This window comes from Sardina pilchardus, chromosome 19 (genome assembly GCF_963854185.1).
Source record: "Sardina pilchardus chromosome 19, fSarPil1.1, whole genome shotgun sequence".
In the NCBI taxonomy this organism is placed as follows: domain Eukaryota; kingdom Metazoa; phylum Chordata; class Actinopteri; order Clupeiformes; family Clupeidae; genus Sardina; species Sardina pilchardus.
Genome location: NC_085012.1, coordinates 24038972 through 24049514, shown reverse-complemented (window position 1 = coordinate 24049514; position 10543 = coordinate 24038972). Strand labels below are relative to the sequence as shown.

General features: G+C 46.3%; 1 protein-coding gene across 1 annotated transcript in view; it reads left to right on the top strand.

The window, feature by feature from the left end:
- Positions 1-594: 594 nt before the first annotated feature.
- The window catches only part of prex2 (phosphatidylinositol-3,4,5-trisphosphate-dependent Rac exchange factor 2), a 140024-nt gene continuing 130075 nt past the window's right edge, over positions 595-10543 (top strand). Inside the window, exon 1 of the mRNA XM_062521192.1 lies at positions 595-945. Coding sequence (XP_062377176.1) covers positions 808-945 — 138 coding nt within the window. The 5' untranslated portion in view covers positions 595-807. The remainder of the gene's footprint in view (positions 946-10543) is intronic.

The window sequence follows — 10543 nt, the reverse complement described above, 5'->3', positions numbered from 1 at the left end:
AAATATAGGCTAAATAAATGTAAACATGGATTAATTAACCAGTTTACTTTAAAAGACTCACTAGGGTGAAGGAAAAAAAATAACAGGCTATTAATCAGAAACATTATGATCAAGCTCAGAGACACTTTGCTGTTGACTCACTGCGGCTTGAGTTCCATTTAATAAAAACTGCTCTGTTCAGTCTCAGCTGAGGCAATATGGTCGCTTATAAACATTTCAGTGTAGCCTATAAACTAGTTACAAACTAATTAACTGTAAGCAAAATACATTCTATTCATTGTTAGGCTACAATATAAAGTCCACTGTGCATTGAAGGTACTACAACTTTATTTATTTTTATTTTTTTAAAAAAAGTGGAGTCTGGGAAAGTCTTGCATTTTAATTGCCCCCATGCCATCAACATTTCCCCTTAGTGTCAGACGGGACCGTGTTGGCAATTCCCAAGCATTTCTTTCCTGTCCTTTTCCTTTTTGTGGAGGAGGGAGGGAGGCTGGATTTAGGATGAAGGTCCTGGGAGTCACATGGACACAAGTTTTTGATGAATGTTCAAACGACACTGTTGCACAGTTTCCTTTCGGTGTGTGAGAGATTGCTGTCCACTGTGGAGCTCATTTAACATATTGCAAGTAACTGCATTTCTCTGCGTGAATGTTTGTTTTTAATCGAAGGACTACAACGCGGCTACGGCGACCTGTTGCGATTTACCATTCTGCGTTGGATCATGTTGGAAACTTTCAGCCACTTCAATTAAATAACTCACTATATAATTTCAAACCTGTCTCTGTGAGAAAGCTGTGAAAAGTAACAATGACCGAGGAAAGCAAAGCCGAACACCGGGCTGAAAGCGGGAAAGATTTGGAGAAACAGCTCCGTTTGAGAGTTTGTGTTTTAAATGAACTTTTGAAGACTGAGCGGGATTATGTTGGAACTCTCGAATTTCTCTCGGTAAGTTATTTTGAAGCGCACAACATGTTGCTTGACAATCTTCATGTTACCATTACTTTCACAACACTCGCTTTAGAGACTGCTTAACAACAGACCTGTTTAATATGCATGGTAGCCTACTCATGCTGCAAGCCGCTGAAGTCTTGCGGTGCACCTCAGTGCCCAAATCGTGAGTTGCCTGTCAATCCCAGAGATCGTTACGGTTTGTATATCTCTGAGTAAAACCGCTGTTTAATTATCGAGTTAAGTCATTGAAAGACCCCGTGAAGAATTTTCCAGCAGAAAAGCTGCGTCTGTCCACGCGTTAAACACATTGCGTAGCGTTAACTTTAGGTGTCCCCTAGGCAACTTCTCATTTGCTGTCAAGACAACCCAATTACGGAAAGTGGAACAGTAAATGCTGTTATGCTTGATTTACAATCCAGTTAATCGTTTAATTGCCACTGCTGCGTAATAGCTATCAAAGATGCTGAAGAGTTTACGGGATGGGCATGCTTATAGTTGTAAAAACAAACCAAATTCAAAGTTAGTAGCCTGTACTTTCCTGTTCCTTCCACTGTACTATTCGTTATTTTCATTTCACATAAACTGTGGTGATGCGATGAAGTTGTTAAATAGATCACACATGGACATATGTGGTAGTTTCTAGGCACAAATATTGAACTGTTTGGTATTATAATTGCCACTGGTTTATGTGGCCACTGTTGTTTATTAGTTGATATCCTGTAGTCTAGTGTACTGAATGCATAGAGGCAGCAAAATTAAGTGAAAGCTTGGAAACTTAATATAGACTATTGGTGTTCAATTTGCACAGCATTTCAGTTGTTCCATCCAGAGGTCACGTCTTATCAATCACCAGTGCTTCTCTAGAGGCACAGGAGCCTGCCTGGTGGCTGCAGACCCTGGCGAATATACCTGTGACTCTGGCCCTGCCAAGTGCTGAGGTAACTCAGGGTGGCAGCTCGCCAGGGACAGCGCAGGTGGAGGAGAATTAAAACCACTTGTGTCGACTGGCATGCTGTATGTGTGTGTGTGTGAGAGAGAGTGTGTGCATACTGTATGTGTGTGTGTGTGTGTCTCTCTCTCTCTCTCTCTCTCTCTCTCTCTCTCTCTCTCTCTCTCTGTCCACTAAGTGCAACACTGAGTTGCATTTAGTAGAGAGAAAAGCAGTCTACTTCATGGTATTACTTTGCAAACACATAACAGGGTCAAAAGGAGGATTGAACAGAGATGTTGCAAAAGCAAGCATATATGTTATGCCTACAATTAGCTTCTTTGATTTGGTGCTGGAATGTCGAAAGGAATGGAACGGTTGGCTGTGTTAGAGTGATGCTTGTGTGTGTTTGGGAACCAATGGCATCCCCCCCTGACTGTTAACGTGACGATAATAGAGAGTGAGGACCACTGAGAGCAGCTTCGGTCATGTCCAGTATTTTGGAAAGAGACCCCTGCATATTCCCTACAGTTCTCTTTCTAAGTATTGTGGGAACGTCGGGGGACTGGCGGGTCGAGGACACTGTGTTGTGTGTCACTGCAAAACACGGTTTTCCCAAGGCTGAAATGTATGCGCACATTCCTTTCCACTAAGCCACAATCACAGATGGTTCCAGTGTAGATACTGGAGAAGACTGTCTGGTGCAGACTCAGAGGGGAAGCTACACGTCATCTTCCTCACACTGAGCAATATCATCCTATTTAGAGGAAAGGGGCTGATATTCCTAATGTTTACAGAACGCCTCGTTTTCTGCAGTCGATTTAACAGTGCTTGCCTCTCGAGGGCTGTTATTTATGAGTCAGTGGAGACACATGCACACACAAAGTAAGTACAAGCTCAGTGATTTATGCGAACATTCGTATTATATCATCAGACAGAAACGTTCAACTTGACTTCTTCCCTGGAAAGGAGGAAAATGTTTGTTTTGTCATCGGCACATGACCTCTTAAGTTACCTCCATGGCGAAAAGTTGAACAAGAAGAACTACAGTACCAGTACACTCTTGCTTGTGAGTCAGCACATAAGACAGGATTATGCCTCGAAGAAGGCCTCAGTGGCACATTTTATTGTGCGGTCTCCACAAGTGGGCATATCAACACGTTGGGGGAGGCTGATAAGTGTGGCTTTGAAGCTGATGAAAGCTTGTGCATCTCCTGTCTCCTCCTTGCGGGTGATACGGGTTGGGTCAGTGGGATGATGACTTCTCTATCTTATCAGCCTGGAGAGGCTGTGGAGTGTTACTCCGACGCTGGGCAGGTTAACGGGTGTGGGGTGTGTGTGTTTCTGTGGGTGTTTGCGTGGGGGTGTGTGTGGGTGTGGGTGTGTGTGTGTGGTGGAGATCAAAGTGTTGGCTGGAGAGCTGGAGCCAGCGGAGGGGTTTTGACTGATCACTTAAACCTGATGAGCAGGCAAGAGTTAGAAGTTCGCCTTGTCAGCAACACTTTGTACCAGAGAGCTTCAGAGGTGTGTGTGTGTGTGTGTGTGTGTGTGTGTGAGAGAGTGCGAATGTGTATGTGTGTATGTATGGATGCATATGTGTGTGTATGTTGCTTAGGTATGTGTGTGTGTGAGGCTTGGGTGTGGGTGGCTCCTGCCAAACAATATGGTTCCCTGATGGGACAAGCCTGCAGCTATCGCCTGGGGGACGGAGGGGGGGTGGGGAGTGTTGCTAGGCTGTGACGCTGGAAGCTGGGCTTGGTGCCTCTCTCCTGTAAACCATATTTCCTGGTGGAGGAATTCCAGAGAGGTTAGGAAATCCAGGGAACAATGCCGCAGTGGCTGCCCAAACGGGCTCCGCAGGGAGTGTTATCATGTTGGATCAGTGGCACCCCAATCTCGGTTTCAGTAGCTGACCAGGCATGGGCAAGCTGCTTTCTGTTAAATGATTCTGACTTACAGTGTACCCAACTGTAATACCGTAATGTCTCCACTATCAAGTCTTTGGCAAACCAGCAGTGTAACCGTAACATAAGCTACATACAGTATCTTCATCACACAGCACTGTCATACTGAACAACCTGATAAAAGTACCAAACAAGAAAGGGGATAGAGAGCATATACATTCATATCTTCAAGTAACAGTGTATAATAGTATAATAACAGTTGCAATAACAACACAACTTGTACCAGAGGTACAAGCACATTACTTCCTTTGGCCGTGTAGTTTGGCAATTCTCATTCGTTTACTCTCATTGTGAATGACAAGATTCTAGCGACCTAGAACTCCACTGAAAGTCTTGTAACATTCATTCGAGTACACATGACCAGCATCAGCACATTGGTGCCACATTACTGACTCACCGAGTTGTACAACTGATAGGTTTCCTTAGTGGTAGGGATAGGGTCTCCTGAGACCTGGGCCTTGGCACGATACAGCATGAAGTTTTGCTATCTGATGAGAATGATTTCTGGCAGTAGGGGAGTTTAAGTGGGGCCCTGTTGGGACTCTCTCACAGATATCTTGAGCATCTTATATAAGAGCTCATTAAGCTGTAGATCATGATACTTGGACGGTTGGAGTAAACCTTGATCGTCCAAGAAAATTATTCCCTCTTCAAGATCGTAAAAAAAAAAAGCCAGCATGTTAATGAGAAGGTTGTGTAAGCATACTTTTAAAGTTGCGACCCCTTGCATGTTACTTGAACTTTCTCTCTAAAAGCACACAGTATGTTTCGGTTTGGTCATAGTACAGTGAGGCTCAGGGAAAACGTTTTTTGGACCGTGATGTGAGATGCTGGGTGAACACTTATGAGGAAAACAGTCGGAGGGGGAAGGAGGGGAAGCCTTTTATGTCCTGCTTATAGGGGGGGAAACAGAAACATAGCATAGAGTAATATGTTCCTCAGGGAGCAAGCTTTTTGTTAAGTGGTTTCTCTGCTTCACTTTCCCTCACAGTGGCCTGTTCGGCAGTAATAGAATGTAATATAATGGCGGCTTCAAAACCCCATGATAAAGTGAACAGAGAAAATGTGGTTATTGTCATGTGAATTGTGTGTGGCTGGGGACTTCTCTCTGCTCTTTTAAGTTGTATTTAGCTAAATCGGAGTTTGGTATAGCCATTAAACATTACAACTTGTAATCACAGTGTTATGTAAATTATAGATCATAACTAAAGATAACATAAGTGCAAGGAAAATGTGCTCTGGTGGGGAAACATTGGCCTCAGATGGGGGAGATCATAGACTAGAGATTACAGCGGTCTCTGTAATGATGTGTGTCTGTCTCTCCATTTTGTGTTGCAATTCGATCTTTGTATGCGATCTGTGCATGTGTGTACGTCTGTGTGCGTGTTTCAGTACTTGTGTGTGTGTGTGCGGAGTGTGTGTGTGTGTGTGTGTGTGTGTGTGTGTGTGTGTGTGTGTGTGTGTGTGTGTGTGTGTGTGTGTGTGTGTGTGTGTGTGTGTGTGTGTGTGTGTGTCTGTGGAGGGAGGACGCACGCTAAGGGGGTTTCACATCCTCAGGACAGAGAACTGATGACCTCTCTGACCCCTCTCCCCACTATCGGTCAGGGGTTAACCCCCACCCTCCCCCGACACCATCAGCACACCCAACCACCACACCTCATCCTCTGCCGTTTCCTGTCTGTCTATCTTCAGTCTTCACTCCTGATACCCTCCCCTCCTCCTCCCACCCACACCTTCTAGCCACGTCTCCAGCCCCCAACCTCCACCCTGTCCACACTGATCTGGAGACAGCGACAGAACATGTTGATCACCCTGCACACCCCCACCTCTCCACCTCCACCACCCTGTCCAAACCCCATCCTCCACCTCGAACGTCGCGTCTCTGCGGACCCAAACCATGCCCCCGGAGACACGTGTCCAGTCTCTTATCACTCACAGTGTCAGGGGCCCTTGCGTGCGCCGTTCCGGACTGTCGAGGAAGTTGGCTCCGCTTGATTGACACGTGAGCCGGACATGTTGACAGAGTCCTACGGCCTGGTCAGGCGAATTCTCGACAGGACACGGGGGCAGCGAGGAAAGCAACGCGAGACAGACTGGGCTCGAGGATGGGGTCAGGACAGGAGGACGGCTGTCAGGGTCAATTTGATGGACACTGGAGTGGAGTGGACGACGGTAGGACTAGTTTGAGCAGCAGCGAGAGGAAGCTAATGGGGACTTTGACCGCGGTGTGCGTGAGGGTTAGCTTGAGGCTGTCACGCAAGCCTTTGAAAATAATGGGTTTCAGAGCACAACTGTGCTGTTGTCTTATCCTGCGTAGGAGGCGGTGAAGAAGACAAATGTGCTGTTGCAGCACACAAGTTGTCTTTGCAAAGTAGTCGGGACTGTCAAAAACAGGCATCTTAAAAAGCGTCTTGTTCAACTGCTGTAAGCAATGACATTGTGCATTTATTTTTTCTGCAGATTGCAGGTGCACACTCAGATGAAATATAAGCTATATCTATACCTGTACCTATAAGTCAGTTACAAATGTCACTCTAGAGTGTTACAGTCAGATTTCATTTGGTAGCTATGCAGGACTGCAAATGTAAATCCAAACAAACAAACAAACAAACACACAAACAAACAGACAGACAAACATATAAACAAAGCAAACTGAAGATGTTGTGTTAATGAGCTGGCTAATTGTCTCTGGCCCGCCTTCCCCTCCTCCCATCTCCATTGGCCCTCCAGCTGAGGTGGGCCGGCCCCTCCAGCTCTCCCTCCCTCCTCCCCCCCCCTCTTCTCCATCACCGCCTCCCAGGCAGCGCTGCTTGCATATGTTCCGTCCATTATTCCAAAATACTTTGTTGACAAGAGACGCTATTTTTTCCCCCCTCTTTGCTACGTGAAGGATAATTAAGATTCCAATCTCGTTAATCACCTCTCAGTTCCTTTCTTCCTTTTTCCATTCGCGAAGCTGCCCGAGACGTTCCCCGTGTCCTCTAAAAGCAAAAAAATGCTAATCGGCCATGGCCCAATGTCTCTCTCCTCTCCTCCCTTATCTGAGGCTCTTATTTGCAAAGTCTACCCCTGACTGCCTATCTCCCCAAAGCTCAACCTTGGCTGCTTATGCACACACAGAGCCACTGGCCAACACCAGTGAAGGCCCACATGAATTCACGCCGTTGGCCGGCAGGTGACTCTCTCTGAATCTCTCCTCCAAAACAAGCAGTTAAGCGTCCTTCAAGTTCAGTTGGATTTTACATGCGACACGTCCCCCGGTGTGATCTTGCGCAGCAGCTGAATACAGGGGAGGTGCGGGGAGGTCCTCCTTGGCTTGGCTGGCTGCTGACATGGGTGTTTAGCCTGGCACAGGATAGAGTGAGGTTGGCAGACAAAGCGCTGCCGGGAGGAACGTGGTGCGATTATGCCAATGCTCAGGAGAAGACTGCTCCATTCCACTTCAATTAACTTCAACATCAATTAAAAAGTTTTTGAAAGGGATGACTGAGTTCAATTCCTTTGTGATGTCCTTTTATAAAAGCAAAGGGAAGCTCGTCGCGGTAGATGGCTTTTGTTCGCCGATTCATTATGCCTTTGAAAGATGATTGATAAGGCAATTGAAGCGCCTTTGAGAAGGTGGTTAGTTTAGAGGGAAATTTCATATTCGCTTGATTTCTTTTTTCTCTCCATCAAATTTGTTGAAAAGAAGAAAGCGATCGGATTGACTGACATGACAAATTAGAATGGATCTTTCTTTTCTCCGCTCAAGGCTTTTTGAATAAAGTTCAAAAACATTCAGGAGCATTTAATATCCAAAAACCCGGTAGTGATTTCAAGTTACAGGTAGTAATAGTAGCACAACAAACATTCCCTCCCTAAACCAAAACAGAGCCCTTCACACAGGGACTCCTCCTCACTCCGTACTGCCGGAGTGGAGTGGAATATTTCTCCAGGTTTGTGAATGTACTCGGCGGGGCCGGCGGGGACCTGGAGTGGGTCTCGAGCCGGTGAGTTCCTTTTTGCTTTTGTTTCAGAGTGGAGCAGGATTTCCTTCCTTCCTTCCTTGCCGGCCCTCCCCTTCTCGACATTCATTGTGCCGGGGTTTTCCTGTGGGGGGGGGGGGGGGGGGGGTGATTTGGCAGTGGTGGAGCACACAGAGCCGGCACTGGGATCATGCTGGTTGGGGTTATGGTTAGGGATATCACAATATCTGACTGCTTGTTTTTTTTGTTTTTGTGTGGTAAATGATATAAATGGCGATATGAAAATAATATCATACTCTGATTTTGCCACCTTAATCCCATTGACAGTTTTAAGAGCAGTCTTTTTACAGTCTTTTTTTTTCCAAAATAGCAAAACTTTAATCCTGACCATCATCAAACGCTAATCTACACCAATTAAGTAGGCTGGAGAATAGAATTTGAATGCTGTATCTTAGTATGACATGTCTTTGTAATGAATACACCGTAATACAAGTCCAAAATGAATGCATTGAATGCATTGAAGTGTTACTTCCAAAATGAATGCATTGAAGTGTTTCAACTTCCAAAATGAATGCATTGAAGTGTTTCAACTTTTAAAGCAGAGCTGTCTGTGCATGACCTCTTGCATTCCTATAAGCACATGTAAGTTGTCTGGGTGGAGGACCTGTTGGCATGGGTGCCAGTGGTGGAAGAGGGCTTCCTTTGAGTTGGGCAATGCCAGCTGGCCTGTCACATGGCACGATGTGTGACAAGTGTAAGAGCTCCAGGCCACTGGACGACACTTGCGGAGATCACATGCCATGTGAACTGGGCACACACACATAGAAAAAAAAAAGCTGCAGTGTTTTGGTTGGTATGCCTCTGTCTTAAGGCTTGACGTGTCTTCATCCAACTGTTTTAACATGCTGGACTTCCCCCACACATCCGTTCCCACCACAGACATGTACCTTTTAAAATAAGTCATGGCTTGTCTCCGAGAGGGGGAGTGTCCAGTTCATAACTCTTGGCCTTTATTCTGCACATATTCCACACACCATTCAATATTCCATGCACCATTCCACAAAACTGCAAGTGCATCCAGAAGGCGGAAGGCCACCAACACTCATACACACACACACACACACACACACACACACACACACACAGACAGAGAGACCAACATGCAAGCATACACACACATTGGATTTACTTTATTTGATTCCACTTTACAAGTCAAGTGTTGTGAATAGTCCAGTAGATAAGCATTTCAGCAGTCTATCATGAGTTTTTTACCGGTTCAAGGGTACAGGAAACATAGTCTCTTCCAAATAAACATGCTTCCTATAGCTGCTGATATGGAACAGTACCTGGCCAGCTGCTTGGCCTTTGTTTTATACAGTCCCCCACTGCAAAGTCCACGGACTGCCAGCCTATGGACATGACCGACTGTAGGCTACCAAACACTAACAATGAGCTGTCATTTGTATCCTAGGTTCTCAGTGGCGGAGAACAAAAGCTGGTACACACACACACACACACACACACACACACACACACACCAACAGATGTGGGGAAATTTGATGCCAATGACAATGCCAATGACAGACACTCTCGGCACACACACACACACACACACACACACACACACACACACACACACACACACACACACACACAGAAAGACAGACAGACTCTCACACACTGACAGACATGGGAAATGTGGGTCTAGCATTGCGCCCCCACCCTCCACCCCATGCACATGGCGGCCTATTGAATTAGAGCCTAGGCTGCTCTGGGCTGGGGGCACTGCAGTCCAGACAAGTGCTCTTGTGTCTCGCGCAGGACAGATGCCTCCCGCTATACTGGTCGCCCTGCCGTTGGTCCTCCCAGGCTATTTCCCACCGTCCCTCCATAAACGCTTCAGACTGCTGTGGCTCTTTTTATTCTTGGGAGATCAGACTACTGAGGAAACTCCACTTTCTCCCTTAAATTTAATCAGTGACCCCCTCACCCCACCCCGCCCAACCACAACCCCCCCCCCCCAGCCTCAACCCTCTAAGCCAATAAGGCATGTTCCTGATTTGGCTGTCTCTCTAATACAGTGCATTCTTTTAGACACAGGAAAGTGGCCCTGGATAGCGCTCGCTGCTAATAATTCCAACCCTATAATCAGTGTCAGACGGAGGGCCAGGATACAAACACTGGCTTTCTCCCGCAACGCTGGTGCATCCTAAGCTGTGATCCCATGTTGATTTCGATTAAAAAAATATATCAGAAAATATGTTTTTTTATTCCTTCAATAATTCTCTGCAAATTATGGTTTGGTAGTTGCAAATTGGTAGATGCATCTCGTCATCTGGAATAGCCACCATGTTCTGTTTTGGTTCCGTTTTCGGTTTCTGTGCTCTACTTAGTGGGTATGTTTATTTGTATCTGTGAGCACTGTGCAGTGTGCATGTACAAGTGTCACTGGACGCCCATCTTGCCTCTTCTGTTCTCTTCTGTTCTCTTTTCTCATTATGTCCGCACTGCCCACATCTTCCCCTCTCTCCTTTCCTCTACTCTCTTCTCTGCTTTCCTCTCCTCTTCTCTCCTCTCTTCTCTTCTCTTCTCTTCTCCTCTGCTCTCCTCTTCTCTCCTCTGCTCTCCTCTCCTCTGCTCTCCTCTCCTCTGCTCAGCTGGGGGGAGATTGGTTGGCTGGGGGCAGATTGGGGTGGGGTAGGCGCTTCAGCGAGGAGCCTGGCAGGCTGGAGGGG